General features: G+C 33.6%; 2 protein-coding genes across 3 annotated transcripts; one reads left to right on the forward strand and one right to left on the reverse strand.

Moving 5' to 3' along the window:
* Positions 1–541: 541 nt before the first annotated feature.
* Positions 542–6,245, reverse strand: LOC115716777 (GPCR-type G protein 1). The gene is made up of 14 exons (XM_030645676.2): positions 5,887–6,245; positions 5,713–5,813; positions 5,518–5,625; positions 5,310–5,430; positions 4,382–4,511; positions 4,062–4,140; positions 3,860–3,948; positions 3,490–3,582; positions 3,354–3,380; positions 3,135–3,221; positions 2,203–2,274; positions 1,834–1,964; positions 1,098–1,277; positions 542–1,020 (listed from the first exon to the last, which is right to left on the reverse strand). The coding sequence occupies exons 1-13, from the start codon at positions 6,099–6,101 to the stop codon at positions 1,124–1,126; spliced, it is 1,407 nt and encodes a 468-aa protein (XP_030501536.1). The 5' UTR covers positions 6,102–6,245; the 3' UTR covers positions 542–1,020; positions 1,098–1,123.
* A 1,650-nt stretch (positions 6,246–7,895) lies between these two features.
* LOC115716973 (dual specificity protein kinase YAK1 homolog) lies at positions 7,896–17,105 on the forward strand. Of its 2 annotated transcripts, none has more exons than XM_030645901.2 (18): positions 7,896–8,695; positions 9,561–9,760; positions 9,936–10,089; positions 10,180–10,289; positions 10,394–10,463; positions 10,598–10,680; positions 10,762–10,843; positions 10,926–10,966; positions 11,858–11,980; positions 12,852–12,981; positions 13,235–13,349; positions 13,482–13,564; positions 13,689–13,763; positions 14,289–14,363; positions 14,496–15,319; positions 16,003–16,155; positions 16,271–16,554; positions 16,644–17,105. In XM_030645901.2, the coding sequence occupies exons 1-18, from the start codon at positions 8,519–8,521 to the stop codon at positions 16,718–16,720; spliced, it is 2,856 nt and encodes a 951-aa protein (XP_030501761.2). In that variant the 5' UTR covers positions 7,896–8,518; the 3' UTR covers positions 16,721–17,105. The 2 variants fall into 2 exon arrangements, with proteins under 2 accessions (XP_030501761.2, XP_030501762.2); XM_030645902.2 differs by having other exon boundaries at positions 10,765–10,843.
* Positions 17,106–17,729: the final 624 nt, after the last annotated feature.

The following is a 17,729-nucleotide window of genomic DNA, read 5'->3' on the forward strand; positions in this document are numbered from 1 at the left end:
ATACACATAAATAATTAGTACAGTACATGGTTTCCATACATACACAAATTAAGGTTATTTTTTCTCAAAACTCAAGACAAAGTCTCTTTTGTTTGTTTATTTTACTTTGGTAGCAAATTTACATGAAGGAAATCCATATGGAATAGTTGCCACTAATCCTCTTAACATTTACAATTATTACACATATGAACTTAATAAAAAAAAATAACAACAAAAGTACTTTATCTTATGATTTTATTACAATCGTACCTTTTTTTGAACTATGTATTATAAATAAGCAAAACAAATATATCTCCACGTGTTTTTGAACTAACACTTAACAACCATAAAAGAGTACAACTGCAATAAAATCGTAAGATAAAATATTTTTATTGTAATTTTTTTATTACAGTCACATGTATAACAATTGCAAATAATATGGAGGTTTCGCCGCACATATCCCAATCCATATCTTTGACATAACTCTTTCTTTCTTTCTTTTTTTGTATAGATTTAATCCTATCAAAATAGCATTTATCCAATTACTAAAAACCGAGTTATAAAGAAAATCCATATCATTACACATATTTATACATAAAGTCTTTTACAAACAGCAAGAACACGAAACGCAACAGGCCGCCCTACCTTAAAGACGGGCATAACACAAAACAATCCTTCTTAATATTCAACAACACAACTCCTAGTTCATTCCCATATACTCACTCAAACACAACATTCTGAAAAATTGGAACTTGAAATCTTACTAAAACTCTCTACTGTAATCTGTAATATTTACAATTGGCTGACTTAATAATACACAAAATTAACAACAGGGATGGTAATAATTGGCTCACCAGTTTGTTTTGTTTCACTTTCCACATACAAAAAAAGGGAAATTTATAGATCAAATCCTTAAAACACTGGACTAATAGACAATGACATAAACATAAGTTTCATTCGGTTTTGATCTATTTAAAGATTGGATTGGATGCACTCACCGGAAATTACATCAATGTGAGTACCAGCATAATTTCCATATGCCTGCAAACACAATTTAACATGGGGTTAAATTCGAGCAAGATATTATTAAATTGGAAAAGAGTTCCGTTGTTACATACTTGGACACTGAATTGAATCGTGTTAGCTAATCAATAGGGTGTTTATCAGCTTGTCGAGATGTGTAGTGTGCGGAAAGTAGAAGTATTGAAAGGAAAGCACTAGCTACGAAGATTGCATCAAACCACCGGTGATAGAAGTCAAATTGAATATCGCCACCCAGTACATCCGTTATTATGATCCTGCCAAGAGATGAAGGTTTAGGATTGAATCAATCCAATACAACTAAATATTCTAGAAAAAAACTACTTGCATTTATAAGAACATTATGAACAATACTACTGGTCAAACAGCTAAACAGGATGAAAGAGAAAGAACTTTCTTCAGTCTCTTTCATTTTCAAATAAATATTGTATTCATGAATCACATCCTCATAACAAATTTCATGACTATAAGTTTGCCGAATAACAAGAATTGTTATCTGGTTTTGCGTTTGTTTTCTCTCTTTAATTGCTATGTAGGTACTCAAGAGAGATTCGAACTTCAGACTTTGTAGGAACGAACCACATGTTTGGTAAACTTGATATCGCAAGTGTTCAGCAGTTTGCAGCTTAAAAAAATGTATTTTGCTTAAAATCGCAAGTAGAAAAGGCAAGAACCATTTGTATTATAAGAATTTTTTTTAGGTACCCAACTCACCAAAAGAAAATACTTAACACAGCGAGAAACTATTAGGTAATCAATCATATGGGAGGAAAGATGACAAAAATCAACAACTGTTTCAATGTTTACACATACCGATAATCAGTTGCCAAGCTTTTCCTTATCAAAAGAATGGAGGACACAAAGTACATCCCCATAATTTCAGATAAAAATAGTACAACATTACTTGAAGATCCACTCCCGACTCGGGAAACTGCAAAAAAGAACTACACCAGAAAGACAATAAAATTTTGTTGTTGTAAGAAGGCCATCTGATTAAATGTAATAGGCAAAATGTAATGCAATGGACATATTACATATACAACAAAGATAAGGAATAAGAGTCTATTGCTCAATTGAGAGAAAATACAAAGAAAATACCCAAATACTTCTCTTTAGGCATTCGCAAATTTTCTAATGGTAAATTTACGTATGCAGCAAAAGGAAATGTAGATGCTGAATTACCTTCATTAGATTTGTCAAAAATCCACGTACGGAGATAACAATCAACATTCCAATGAATAAAAGCGAAATGTACTGTACGAAGATGAAGAAGAAAAAAAGTGTTAGCCAAGTAAACAACCAAACAAAATCATAAGAATCAACTGATAAAGTTAAAATCTAACGAATAGTAATTGAAGGTCAGGTAAACATATGCACATTTTCTTGGAAAATGTAAGAAACAAATGTAAATGACAAAATTTCTAGACTCAAGTACAATCTAAAGCCTTAATTCATATGTCACACAATTTTATTCATTTATCTTTTATACTGGCAAATGCCTACAGAAGTTAGATAAAAAAGAGTCACGATAACTCCCCAAGTAGAATTTTAAAGATGACCTAGAAGAGTCGATATAATAAATAAATTAAAAAAAAAAGTAATTTGAAGCGTAAATCTCTAAGTTTCAATCCTGCTTATAGATAAAAACCTAAGTTTAATTTTTGACGGTAATAATACCTAATTTATATTTCTAGAACTTCCGTTAGTACCTGCCCATTAAGTGTCAAGTCAATATCAGATCAATAAGAAAATGACACGTGGATATTGACTTGGTCCTTAACAGGCAGGTACCTACGGAAGTTCTAGAAATATAACTTAGGTATTATTACCGTCAAAAATTAATCTTAGTTATTTATCTGTAACCGGGAGTTAAACTTAGCTATTTACGCCACAAATTACCCACAAAAAAAAAAATCAGTGCACAACTAATACTTAACTAAAGAAATCTAATTAAACCCTTCCTTTTACATTTATCCAAGACTTTCTTTGAAAATGTGATCAGATTCAAACAAATAACAATCACCAAAGAAAAACCTGGCATTGCATCATTATGATGACATAGATACACTAAACAAATTAAATATCAACCAAACTAAGGAGAATTTGAATTCAACCTGTGATAACAACGCGGCATCAATTCCAATGTCAAAAAACTGCAAGAATATGGTGATTGTCCTAGTCACGGGATCAACTGAACCAGCCTGTAAGAAGAACTTTCAATTATTTGTACAAACAATATAGCATTGAGAATGAAAATTCGAAGATAAAATTCGATAGGGTACATGAAACTATGAATATGAACAAGTGGAATAGTGGAGTTCGAAAAAATATACCTCCTTAAAAACAACACTTTGCAAAGACTGCACGGAAAACAGATCAATCAGGGAACATACTTCCACTTTGTTACCAAAATTAGGATCAAGATACTAGCATCAAAAGACAATCTTCAATAGATATATAAGTGCATACCTTTATCATCTTATAAACACAATAAACCGAACATGCATATCCGAGTAAATTTTGCATGTGACCCCTCCAAGTTCGAGAATAAGCAGCAGCCTCCTGCCAAAATTTAAAAAATAAAATAAAACAGAGATAATTTTATATCATACTCCTTTTGACACTGGCACAGCAGATTCCAGTGAAGAATGCAGCAAAAAGAAATCATAATACAACTCTTCTATTAGGCCTATCACATTGATAACAAAATAGCTCCTGCAGCACATGCTTCAAGTAATACATTAACTATGCATGGTCATAGTAAACTACAATGCCTTTACCAAAACATTAACAATAGCCCGATCGTAACAAAAAGAACGTAAGAACAACAATAACAAACCTTTGCTTGGCGAAGCTCGTAGATTTCCAAGAAGAGTTGCTTTGAAAGCTCTTCCAACGATTGTACCTCTGCTTCCATACCTTTAATATCTATAGACAAATAAAAAAGGATATACTTATTAGCTAAAAAAAAAGGATTGTGTACATGTGAGTAATATTTTCTAAAAAATTATTAAATGCCAAGGATAATTTATGATGAAAACCTTGCTCCTTCTGGTCATCTTGCACAGATCGGACAACAGTACCAACAATTCGTTTGAAGAAGGATCTAGCTTTTAATTTCTGCCACATATTAAAATGAGTTAGAGCAGGAGAATATGTCCTATTACTGAACCTAACATTATCCGATATGAATATATGCTCGTATCTGGATCAAAATAATCATCATAAACATAGGCAGAAAAGCTGATGAGAAAAATAGCTAACTAGAAAAGTAGTACAACACTTAGTTTAAGACTCCGCAACTTACTAATTAGAGATATTTTGTATAAAGTTGAACAAAAACATTTATCGGTAAGTATACCTCTTCAGAGCCCTGAATACGCTCCATCTCCATTTTACCAAGAACGATTCTCTTTTTCTTTGCAATGCAAGTCTCAATTGATTGCATTAGTTGTCTTTCCAATGCCTTAATATCTGATTCTTCAATCTCTCTACAAGCACAGATTTAGTAATTACTACTACATTGAAGAATACAAAATCAGCATTCCAGAGTGCACTATGAATTTAGGTGGCGTTTGGTTGGAAGGAATAAAAAAATAGGAATAAGAATGAGAACATGAATAGAAATGGAATGGAAACAAAATTTAAATTGCATTAAAAAAATCGATAAAAAAATTATTAAATTTTGTCTTTGCATTGGAACGGTATTTCCTTTCATTTAAAAATGGAATAGTCATTCCACCAAAATGATACAAAAGTTATTACATTGATTGGGATGACATTCCAATACTTTAACACTACATTTGGTAGGGAGGAAAGAAGGGTGGATGGAGAGAGATGGAGGGAAAGAGATGAAGGGAGAGGAAAATCTTATGTTTGGTAAGAGGAAGAGGATAGATGGAGAGAGGCTTTCTCCCTCTAAATTCAAGTTTCTCAATCCCTCTAAATGTGAAGCAATCAAAGAAAATGACAACAACAATATATAAAATATCATGTTTGTTTCTTAAATTTTTTTATAAATAATTATGTTTTCAAAAAATAATATTGTAATATTGACAATTAATTTCTTCTACATCCTTTTCATTCCACTCCTAATACCAAACATGAAGGAGAGCTACTTTCATCTCCATCTTTCCTATCCTCTCCATCCATCTTACTTCCCATCATTCCTACCAAACATAGCCTAAAATCAAACCAAACATAGAAATGTAATGAAAATTGTTTTCTATCCATTCCATTCCTTAGGGTATTCTATACTATTATGAGCATAGAAGAGACTGTAAATTTACCTAATGAAGAGAGATAGATAACTGTAGGGTAAATTAACAGCTCCAAAACCAGACAAAACAGCCATAACAGTAACACCAATGACCCCAATTCTACTGACCAATTGAGGAATGGTAAAGAAACCTGAGAATGAAATGTGAATGAATGAATATGAATCCAGATAAATGTATGTATACATATATACTTTGAAGAGAAAGAAAAAGAGGAAACCTTTATCAGGAGAAGGCATAGGAAAGTGAATGCCCATACGCCAAAATGCATAAAGAAAAGCAAACAAAAACAATATAGCACCAAGAGCAGCCCTTTCCTTTCTCACTCCTAAAATCAAAATTAAGCAATTCAAAAGAAATCATCACAACAATCAACAAAATCTAAAAGAGAGAGTGAGTAGTACACAATACACACCGTTGTTGCAGAGCATCAAGTAACAATGGTAATAAGGCAACATGAAGACCAACAAGAGTATCAAACAGAAAAGATCGATCTTCCAATTCAACCATCGAGCCCTAAGATTTAAGAACATAATAAGTAGATAATAAAATTAAGATTGAAGATTCGAGATTTAAGAGTTAAGCTTACTCTTTTGATAGAATTGGAATGATTTCGAAGAGAACAAGCTGGAGAAGATTACAGGAGAAAGCGAAAACAACGCTGAAGATGATCTGAACCAATACACGCTTTTCTTCGTACTCTTTGTAAAGTCTTTGGTTCAAGAACCAGAGACCAGCCCAACCGAGTAGCCATAGGGAACCTAAGCTTACTACTCCTTCGTATATGGTCCATCCCCAACCCATTCTTCTTCAATCTGAAATCATCAACTTTCTTCTTCTTCTTCTTCTTCAGATGCAGAAGAACAGAACTCAGTGCCTGTAACAACTGATATGATGGTGATGATGAGAGCCCTTATACGACACCGTTTTTGTAAATAAATATATTTAAAAATAAGAAGAAAATGTTGATATTTCTATTTAAAAAAAAATGAAGATTATTAGGACAACCTCCTTTACTAAAAAATTATATTTTTGGGTAAATTGCGGCATAAATATTTAAATTTAATTTTTTATAATAATAAAAAGGATAAATACCATTTTGGATACTGTGTTTTGTTAAATGACAAAATAGACACTGTATTTTCTAAAATAGTAAAAATAGGACCCTGAGCTTAATTTTTGATAATTTTTTTTTAACACAACCAACTTGAAGACAATGCTTAATACGAACAGATACAAAAAATATAAACAGTTTTGTCATATAGCACTTTTAGATCAGATTATAATTAAACTTTATTTTGATAAAAAATCAATTTAGGGTCCTATTTGTACTATTTTAGAAAATACAGGGTCTATTTTGTCATTTAACAAAACACAAGGTCCAATTGATAACTTTTGTAAAACAGAGGGTCCAAAATAGTATTTACCCTAATAAAAATAACTTATATGTGAATTTTGAGTTTTGGGTGTATAGATTGTGTGTACAGAACACATCCGTGTGGATGATCGGATTTTCGAGTTTCGAGCTCGGGTGGGTCAGGTGCGAATGGGTTGGGTTGGGTTTAGTTGCGAGTGGGTTGAGCCACTTTTCTTTTTATTATTATTTTAAATATAATTTTTTTTTACATTTTTATAGCAATACACATAATTTCGACAATATTTTCTACTTTAAAAAATCTGCTTAAACTTGCCCACTAATTTTTTAAATCCAATCTTTTCAGGTTCAAGTCGGGAACGAGTTTGTCGGATGGGTAGATTTTCGGGTGCAAATGTTCTGCCTTAGATCCAGGTGTTGACATGGGCACTAGGCCCATGCATGGGTATTACCACCCCTACTCGAGATTTTAGGGCTCCAAGGTGTCTTTCTCGTCACCACACGTGTTAGAAGTGGTGTCCATGTCATCATGTCTATATTTTCTAGTAAACACTTAGTATAATTCAAATTTATTTTTCCTTATACGTGATTATTTCACAACCATCCAAAAACAACTAAAAATTTATGTTTTTATGAGATTTTATTTTTCTCAAATTTTTACAGATTATTTTTCTTACAAACTATTGTTTATACATTGTTCTAAAAAAACCGTTATTTACACATTGCGAAAATATAATATAACATTGCAATAGCATAAAAACAATATTAAAATAACATAAATCGTAAAAATATAAATAAAAATAATTCGTAAAAACAATAGAAAATTCCATTTTCAAATGTATTGTGTAAATTTTTCGAGTATACATTTTTCGAAAAAAAAAATGAAAATAATAGTCTAGTTTCCTAGAAAGGGTAGCCTAGGCTCAGGCCGAGGCTCAACGGGTTAAAAAAAATGCCATTTCCAAAAAGAAGTTTTTATTATTGTTCCACAGTTATTTTTAAATTGTTTTACTTTTGTTTTAATTGTTCTATTTTATTATTTTACGGTTGTTTATAAAAAATAGTATTTTTGTAAAAAATTTCACATAACAGTAAAATTGTAAACTTTTACCCAAAATTCAGTATTTTTGTAAAAAGCCCTACTATATAATTATCCCACAAATAAGGGTAGGCCCAGGCCCAGGCCCAATGAGTTAAAAAGAAGCCATTTCCAAAAATATTTTGTTTTTTGGTGTTTTTAGAAAAAAAAAAAAAAAGAGAAGACGGTCGAACGAGGAAGAGAGAGAGAAAGAAAGAACAGAGAGAAGACCAAAATCCGAAATTCAGAGCAAAACCCAAAAACCCAAACCCATTACTCTCTGAAATCTGATTCAGAATCATCTCCACAACCAGCCAAATTCAAACCATCTTATGTTCTTTTCTAACTTCATCACCACCGATTCTTAATCGGAACAATCAATCAATTTCAGAAGAAGAAGAAGAAGAAGAAAGGTGATTGATTGATGTGTTTAATTTCAGAATCTTCGTTCGAATTGCTTCAAGCTCAGAGCTTCAATCAATTAATTAAGTGATTTTATATTAGTGAGTGAGTGGTGCATGTGACGAAGAAATTGGATTATTCTTTTTAATTAATTGATTGATTGATGATGATGATGATGATTATGATTATGATGATAGATCTTAGGGATTGTGATGGGATTGTAATCTTGTGACGAACACAAAAAGAAGATTGGTTATCTGAATGATGGGATTAGAGTCAGTTGGTTATGCAATTATTGAATCCCAATTTCAATTGCTACAACGGACTGTTCCACTGCTCAAGTCGTAGCTTTTTCCCTTTTGCTTCATGGTCATGGATGAACTTAGCCCTAGTAGTACTACTCAAACTGATACCAGTGATTCCCCTCACTCTGACAACCACCAGTCATTGGGGTTTCATTGGCGCCCTAAAAATTCGCTCTTTACTTCCTATGAAACTCCCAACCAAACATCACAATCTCTCCGAGTCCTCGTCAGAAGACCTGTAAGTCTTCCTCTTTTTTTTCTTATTCAATCTTTATAATTATACTTACCTGAAATGAATTTAAGGATCGCCTTCCTTTGCTATGAATTTAAATGTGAAAATGTGTTATTAAACGGATAAACATGGTTTTCAATCAAGAAAAGTAAGAGACTTCGTTCAGTCAGCAGTGCTTATTATTGTCTTTTTTCTGATTGTATTATATATGCACACCACACCATTATTTAGTTTGCTCTAAGAAGGTCGAAGGTCTAGGTATATTTATCTGATTATATGTTGTTAAAACCCCTGGTGTGGTATCATGCTTCATTGATTGAATGGGGGCTTAAGCTCTTATTTCCTTATAAAATGTTCATCTTTGTGTTGATGTGCAATTATATTTTAAACTGTCCTTTTGTGATATTGTGCTGTTTGAGTTTGTTATATTGCAAAATTTTTGTTCTTTCTTTATGCTGCTTCTCATGAAATTACCTTATTATTGTATTTCTTGTGATTGTATTATATATGCATACCAAACCATCATTTAGTTTGCTTGAAGAAGGTCTGAGGTTCTAGTACCTCCTGGATACTTGTATAGTAATTGTTATGGTTTTCTTTTGTTCTTTTAAGATTGTAGGGCTAGGTATATTTATATGATTAATATGTTGTCATGCTTCCTTGATTGAGTGGGGGCTTAAGTTCTTATTGCCTTATAACATGTTTATCTGTGTGTTGATGTGAAAATATATTTTAAACTGTCCTTTGTGTGATAATGTGTTGTTTGAGTTTGTAATATTGCAAAGTTATGATCTTTGTACTTATCATGTCTATTGTTTTGACATTGGTTGAACCAGAATGTTTTGTTGACATAAAGCTTTCAATTCTGCAGTTGGTGTCAAGACTAACCAAGGACATAGTTGAAACATACCAAATATGCAATCCACAATTTAAGTATTCAGAAGAATTGAATCCAAAGAGATATTTGACCTCCCCATCCATTGGAGTTTCCAATGATGGGCATGATAATTCGAACTCGGATTTGATTCTCACAGTGAACCATGCCATAGTTAATTCGGATACACAACAAAGGTTTGTTATTGCTTTATTCACCCCCCTTCTTTTTAATGAAAGAAGGGGCTGGAAGACATATTATTCATAATTTGTTGCAAATATTAATTCAATTCGTGTTCGTGCTACATTCAGTTACCTTTTGGCTTGGGTCCTTTTAGGATTGTTTTTATACTCAGCCTTAAATGTTTCGCAGGTATGTTGTTAAAGATGTCCTTGGCCATGGCACATTTGGGCAGGTGGCGAAATGCTGGATTTCGGATAATGAAGCTTTTGTGGCTGTGAAGATCATTAAGAATCTACCAGCATACTATCAACAGGCATTGGTAGAAGTATCTCTTTTGAGAACGGTAATGATGTTATCACTTTACCATATGCATAAGATTGTGAGTATCAAAAACTGTACTTATAAGTTTGCTAAACGTGTTTTCTGTTTGCAGCTAAATAAGCATTATGATCCCGAGGATAAGCATCACATTGTTCGTATTTACGATTACTTTGTTTTTCAACGTCACTTGTGCATTTGCTTTGAACTTCTTGACACAAACCTGTAAGTCATTAAATCCCTTGATGATTAGAATACCAATATTTTTTATTTGAACCATATTCCAGTGTATCTTTTCTGGTCCAATATATTTTGACAATGTTATTCAGGTATGAGCTTATCAAGATGAATCATTTTAGGGGGCTGTCACTGAGCATTGTTCAGTTGTTCGGAAAACAGGTGTGATAATTATTGGTGAAAATAGCATTTATTCTACGCTGCAATTTTTTTTTCTTGTTGCTGTACTAATTGTCTATGCCTTCCAGTGATCTTGAATCTTACATTTTGTAATTTCTTTTTTCTGCTTTAAGTAGATTCTATGTGGATTGGCCCTGTTAAAAGATGCTGGAATAATTCATTGTGATCTGAAGCCAGAAAATATACTCTTGTGTCCAAGGTTTGTACTGGCAATAATGCAGCATGGACCATTTCTTAAGAATATATTTTTATTAACTTGATTTCTGTCTTTTAACAACAGCAGTGTTAAGCCAGCAGAAATTAAAATTATAGACTTTGGATCAGCGTGCATGGAGAATCGCACTGTTTACTCCTACATCCAGGTTTGTGGCTACAGCTTAGGTTTCTGTACATCTATATTTTGCAGAGCAGAGTCTTACATATATAAGTTATTTTTTCATGCAGAGTCGCTACTACAGGTCTCCTGAAGTTGTTCTTGGGTATCAGTATCCTTTTAAATATTTACATTTTGTTCTTTGTTATACGCACGAATATAACTGTATTGGGTGTCATTGTACACTACGCGGTTAAAACAATCATCCTGAAGAAGACGAAAGATCTACAACTCTTTTTCTAACTACAGAAATTAGAGAGACGATGAGCACATCAAATTTTCTGGGTGATATAGGTTTTATTGTGAACATTGGGAGGTTAGGTTTAGAGTAGGTTAACGAACTAAAATCTCAGAATTTCTAAATTATAAATTGGAATTGATTGAAAGGACCACGGTCGTCATAGATGAGTTACTGAAGAGTTGATTGTTTAGGACATTGTTTGTTATGTGTTTGTAGATAGATGACTGAAGGTGTTATCTTTAACATTTAGTGATTTTGTAAGTAACCACTCCTCACTTTTGCTTTGGCAGATCTGTGGGTTGGCCGTCAAAAGCTAGAGGAGCTCTTGTGTTAGGTAGCCAAACTTGCAAGGTTCGTGAGTAGTCTATGGCCTTTGTGAGTTGGGCTTCACAACCCTCTAGCCAAAAGAAACACTGAGTTGCAATATACTCCCTCCAGATTGTGGGATTCATTTGGCTTGATGTAACATTACCAAGATGCAAATGGAACTATGTCTTTAATGAGATCAAGTATCGATAAAAAAAAAAAGAATATGTGATGATAATAAGTGGGTTTGCTGGGTTAGTGTGTTGAGTAGCCTGCATTCAAATTCTTGCAAATGTATCCTATAAAATTACAAGTAAAAATGAAGAGAATTAATGAGTAATATGATGATGAAGGGTGTCTTGGTAGAGTACACCGTTTTCTAAGTAGGATGAGTTTATGCCTTTTGTTTTGTCCTGACTTCACGTGTTCTTGATTTGGTCCTTAACAGTTCTCCAGATATTCCACTTACATTGATATGTGGTCCTTTGGATGTATACTTGCTGAATTGTTTTTAGGTTTGCCGTTATTCCCAGGGGCCTCAGAGTTTGATCTTTTACGAAGAATGGTTAGGATACTCGGGTATGCCTCGTCTTGTGTTTATCAGTTAATTCAGTATGGTACTGATTATTGCTGTTTCATGGTTTTACATTAATTCATTCTGCTTTTGGTGTGCATACATTCAATTGTATGAAATAGATAAAGTATGCATGAAGTACACTATATTCTATACACACAGACACACACACTAATATTCATATATCTACACAGACAAGGAAATGTCAAAGTTTAAGTAAATAAATAAGAAGCTACACTTATTCAAATATTTGTTCGAAAGTCACTAATTCAAGATGTTGGGACATTTGATTGATTTTTTTCTTCTTCTTCTTTTGCATCATCAATTTTTAAAATTTGTTATTGAAACTAAAACATATCGATGGTTCTTGACTTCACAATTAGGAAGTATTTTGTTTCTGATAGGTTACAAGACCATTAGTGGTCATGCAAAGTGGATATGATTACATTTCAGGAGTTTTCTTGCTGAACTTGGCTGCAACTTTAAAGTTGGTTACTTGGCCCAATGGTGCTTGAGTATGTCTTGTGTTCTAATTCAAATTCATACGCTGTTTTGTCTCTCTTTTAAGTGAACAATTTTTACAATCGTCTGATATTTATTGAAGTATTTCAGTACAGTGATATATTTCTTCTGCTGTAATGATAGAAGATGGTATACCATTTAATTTAGGTTTTTAACTGTGTCCTATTTTCTAGTGGCATTCCCAGTCATCTGATATGTTTTTTCTTCTACCTCAGATTGTGTTACTCTGTTTTTTTTTTGCCTAATTTTCCTAACACCCCCCCAAAAAAAAATTATTTCCTTTCTTGAATAATAATCCCAAAAATACTCATGAATTTTTCTTTTCCATCTTTCTTACTCTTTTTTGCTTTGCAGAGGACAACCCCCTGATTATATACTTAAAGAGGCGAAAAACACAAGCAAGTTTTTTAAGTGTGTTGGGAGCATCCACAGTACAGAGAATGGGAGTGTGTATCAAGCATTAACAGAAGAAGAATATGAAGCTGTAAGGACCAAGTATTATTACAGATTAAATAAAAAATAAGTAAAATAGTTCAATTTGAAGTTTTTTGTTATCTATTCTACGATGCTTTCTTTCAAAAGTTAGGAGTATGTTATAATAATTGATATAATTTCTTTGTTTTGTTTGGTTTTAATACGTTTCTTGTTTTGTTTTGTTTTGTCCCCATCAAGTGAGGATGGGAGGGCGGGATGGTAACATTGTTGTTGTTAACTCATCTGTTGGTGATTTCTTTCAGAGAGAAGCAAAAAAGCCAGCCCTCGGTAAAGAGTATTTCAATTTTAAGAACCTTGAAGAAATTATCACTAGCTACCCATATAAAAAGAACTTGAATGAGGAGGAGATCATTAAAGGTCTGATTTCTCTTTTAAAACCGTGTTATCAGTTTTCAAAGTAGAATAGACTGCTTTTAGTCTGCTTAATCTTTGGTTGCTTTTTTCTCTAAAGAAGTCCACAATGAGTTCTGTATATACAATGTCTTGCAGAAAGTCAAACACGTTTTGCCTTGATTGATTTGTTGAGGGGACTTCTGGAGTTTGATCCTGCAAAGCGGTGGTCACCATTTCAGGTTTTCCAACTAGCATCTCGTGTTTTTTCTTTATTCTTTAATCATATGTGCCCCTTTATATCGGGTAGAATACAAAATAAGTTCATTGCTATGAATTGTTAGAGGTGAACTCATGTGCCTGCAGGCTTCAAAACACCCTTTTTTAACAGGAGAACCTTTCACATCTCGGTTCATACCTCCACCAGAGAACCCACGAGTGGTAAGTGGTTCTTCACACCGACATTCTAAATTAGATAATAAAATCTGTTCTTGGTTAATTGAATGACATGATTAATCCATGCTAGTGTTTTTGTTGAATGTTTCATTATAATCTTTCCTCAGATTCCTGTTTTTTCAATGCCTGAATTTATTTGACCAATATTTATCTTTTAGTTGGAATTTTGTTAAATATGTTCAGGCTGTTAAACTCTTGAATATTTCTGTTGGAGCACTTTTCTTCTATAAAACTATACTTTCAACGGTTCCACCCATGATTAGGTCGAGTTTGTCAGGCCTCTTGGGGAACTATCTACCAAGTACCAATATGTTAGACAAATTTTAGGTTTCTTTTTCTGTTATCTGTCTGTGTAACCAGCCATGCGGTTTTCATCAATACGTTATACTTCGTTCATTCATGCTTTGTTTTAATTGACAAAGAATTAAAGCAGGACTTGGTTATTTTTGCTGAAATAATACTGACATTTTTGTTTTTCTTGATGTTCTTTGCTTTTGGCTTCTCTCTTAGCCTGTTTCTCAAAATATCCGAGTTGACCATCATCCTGGTGGAGGGCATTGGTTTGCTGCCGGTCTCTCTCCTAATGTGAGCAAACTTCCTTCTTGAAATGTTCCATATTTTAATATAAACCACTTTTTTTATTAGGTTGGCTTTTTTCCCTCTTTCTTATCATTTGAGTCTCCTCCATTTGAGATACTGCTGCTTTTTTTTTTTTAGATTTCAAGTGGGAACAGAGTTCCTGTGCACGGTAGCCCACATTTCCAAATGGTACCACCGTACACAGCTAATAGTTATGGCAGTATGGGAAGCTACGGTAGCTACAACGATAGTACGGGGTTAGGAAGCAGCTACGGGAGTTATGGAGATTCAAGTAATATGTTTGCATATTGTTCACCTGTCGGTCCATCTGGCATGAACATGCATGCACCAGGAAATATGTCAGTACTTGGAAGTAGTCCCGATGCAAGACGGAGAATGGTTCAATATTCACATGGGAATGCACTTGGTGTAAGTCCATCGACTGGGAGCTTTGCTCCACTTCCCCTCGGCACCAGTCCCTCGCAATTCACTCCACCAACCTCTTACGCTCAAGTGCCAACTGGCTCTCCTGGACATTATGGTCCGACTTCTCCAGCAAGGGGAAGTTGTCATGGATCGCCTTTAGGAAAGATGACTGCTGTCAACCAGTATAACAGAAGAAAAAGTTGGGGATATCCCGCGAGCTCTCAAGAGAGTTCATCTTCAAATTGGCAAGGGCAATCTAATGATGGCACCAACTATAGCCAATCCGAGGGCACCTCTCAATTACCTGGCGGTTCACCATCTCATCTACATTCAAATTCTAATGCTGTAAGGTGGAAGCAACATGGAGGAAGCAGTGGTATCTCTACCGGTTACTCTGCTCAGAGCGTGCCAAGCTACATTGGCCACAGTTCCAATTTGCAATATTCACAAACAGCAGCAGGAGTTAATCATAATCATGATAAGCACGATAATAGCCTGACATTGCCTGATCCAGGTGACTGGGATCCCAATTACAGGTTAGTTAGCTGTATTTAATTGTTATGATTCTATGGATAAGCTGACACATGCTTTAGATGCAAAAATACATGCGCGTAATTTAATTTGAATTTTCAATTAAAGTATATGTTGTTGTGGCATTAGAAGGAACCAAAAACTGTGTAATAATTGAAAACAAATAATTGATTTGCATAGTATGTGTAGTTGTAAAGCAACATAGAATATTGGAATGTCATTCCAATGAAATGAAACAGTTTTTATTTTATTCCTTTATTTGATAGCATTTTAAAATATTGGAATGTCATTCTAATGTAATGACTTTTCTATCATTTTGGTAAAACCACTGTTCCATTTTGCAAAGGAAGGAAAGACCATTCAATGCAAAATGAGAAAAAATTTAATAATTTTTTTTGTGCATTTTAAATTTAATTCCATTTCATTCCTATTCTTACTCTCATTCCTATTCCTATATTTTGATTCTTTCCAACCAAACTCAGAGTAGTTGACTGACTAGTGAGTAAGATAATTCCTCAGTTTCTTCTTCTTATTAATATGATTCTTGAGACATTATATATAAGATTAGCCAATCATTGGTCATGCATAATACATATATTCATAGGTTCATTGGTACTTAGACAGTTGGCATGTTGGTTTATAATAGCTTGTGGTTGGTGCCTTATTATTATTTTAAATTGCACTCCAGTGAAGAACTTCTTCTCCAAGAGGATGGGTCAGATTTGGCCAGCATCACTGCTGATTTCAGCAACGGTATGGATCTTGGTTCTGTAGAACCATTGGTTGGTCATGGAAGAATTAACCATCCGTCAAGTACTAGCTCGAGTATGCCTTTCCAGAGGTGGGTCTTGTTGTGTGCTTCTGTATATGTATGGAATTTGTTAGTTATTTTTGCTCTTGGATTTCTGTGAATAATACTTTGACACGATTTTGGTTTATAATATGATTTGTTTCAGACAAAACAACGGGCATGTTCAATCATTTGACGAAGCACATGCTGGATATTCACGTGTGGCATCTAAACCTTCTCATTGGATGCCTCATAATAATTCACAAACTTCACCAAGCCGTTTGGGCCAGCAACATCAGCGGTTCAATCACGGGTCTCACGGGAGACCCATCAATACAAGTAGAGGTAACGACTGGAATCATTCGAAGGTCCTACCGCCTTCTTCCAGTTATAATCCTGGAGCAGCAGGGGGAACAACACATGGCACATTTAACAATGGCGTCTCGTGGGGTATTTCCTGATTCTTCCTTATCTTTTTTCATCTCACTTACCTTATTCTCTCTTAGCACTTTAACTTAAAATTTTAATCGTAACACCAGGGCGTAGGGTCAATCATCCTGTCTCGAGCATTCCACCAACATCTCGTGGAAGAAAAGACTATGGAAGGATTGCCTAAGTTGGGAGTAGACTTAGTGTTTGATGAGAGGGATCGGATTGTGTTTTTCATGTTAAACGAGAATGTCGTTGATAGTATTTCACCCGAGTAGTGTGGTCCGAGGCTAAGAAAAAAATCGTCGTCTCATCTAAGTTGGGAGACCACAATCATTCATTAAGCACTCACGCACACATAATACATAGGCATAAATATTATATGGTTAATGATTTGCTAATTGTCCTAGTAGTCGGGTGCGTGTTGTGTTGTGTTGTGCTCGTGCAATCAATCAATCGATCGATATATATTCTTTTTCACTGTGATCCTTCAATGGGCGTCGTCGAGTTCTGTAATTCTGTTTATGCTTGAAACAAGTATAATTTATTTTTATGGTTAATGTTTGCCTCTCTGTTTAGTTTGCAATTCAATTCATTTGGTTTGGGGTTTTCATTTTTAAATCATCTATAATGACACTATTATTATTATTATTATTAATGTGTGATTCAATTTGGTTCTTTGATAAAGTTATTTAATTGTGTTGTTTTGTAATAATAATATGATTATGATTAAAAATAATGGCATAGAACTGTATAATATTTTAACCTTTTCTTCAGGTGAAATCAAGTTTGAAGTAGCAGCAGCAGATCAAAATTGGCAAAGCCAAAGCTTTAAGGTTTTGCCATAAGTTATTGTAAAGAGTTTATTTATTATTTGTACTATGGATTAAAAGACAAACAACATTACAACATATATATATATATTGTTTGGTTCATTTTTGGCTTGGCTAAGGTTGTTCAAACTTCAAGGTATGACGTTTGTTCCGTTACAATTAAATATGTATACGTATGTATGTACACAACACAACAAGTGTCTTTTTGTATACGTATAGAAATTTGGATGATAATATATATAGATTAATATTATTTTATTTTAGATCTTATGTTTTGTAATGTAATTTGATTTTTTGTTTTGTAAAATAATAAATTAGATTTTATATTTTTTAAAATAGTACTTTTTAGCTCAATATAAAAAA

The sequence above is a fragment of the Cannabis sativa genome, chromosome 5 (genome assembly GCF_029168945.1).
Source record: "Cannabis sativa cultivar Pink pepper isolate KNU-18-1 chromosome 5, ASM2916894v1, whole genome shotgun sequence".
Lineage (NCBI taxonomy): Eukaryota > Viridiplantae > Streptophyta > Magnoliopsida > Rosales > Cannabaceae > Cannabis > Cannabis sativa.

What these genes read in the sequence shown, in the direction of transcription:
- LOC115716777 (XM_030645676.2), bottom strand. Translation starts at nt 6,101, where the DNA reads ATGGGTTGGGGATGGACCATATACGAAGGAGTAGTAAGCTTAGGTTCC. An exon ending in GTGTTTATAAGATGATAAAG is followed by an intron (nt 3,381 to 3,489) that starts GTATGCACTTAT and finishes TTTTCCGTGCAG; the next exon opens with TCTTTGCAAAGTGTTGTTTT. An exon ending in AGCTTGGCAACTGATTATCG is followed by an intron (nt 1,278 to 1,833) that starts GTATGTGTAAAC and finishes ATCTCTTGGCAG; the next exon opens with GATCATAATAACGGATGTAC.
- LOC115716973 (XM_030645901.2), top strand. Translation starts at nt 8,519, where the DNA reads ATGGTCATGGATGAACTTAGCCCTAGTAGTACTACTCAAACTGATACC. An exon ending in CACCAGAGAACCCACGAGTG is followed by an intron (nt 13,764 to 14,288) that starts GTAAGTGGTTCT and finishes CTTCTCTCTTAG; the next exon opens with CCTGTTTCTCAAAATATCCG. An exon ending in TAACAATGGCGTCTCGTGGG is followed by an intron (nt 16,555 to 16,643) that starts GTATTTCCTGAT and finishes TCGTAACACCAG; the next exon opens with GGCGTAGGGTCAATCATCCT.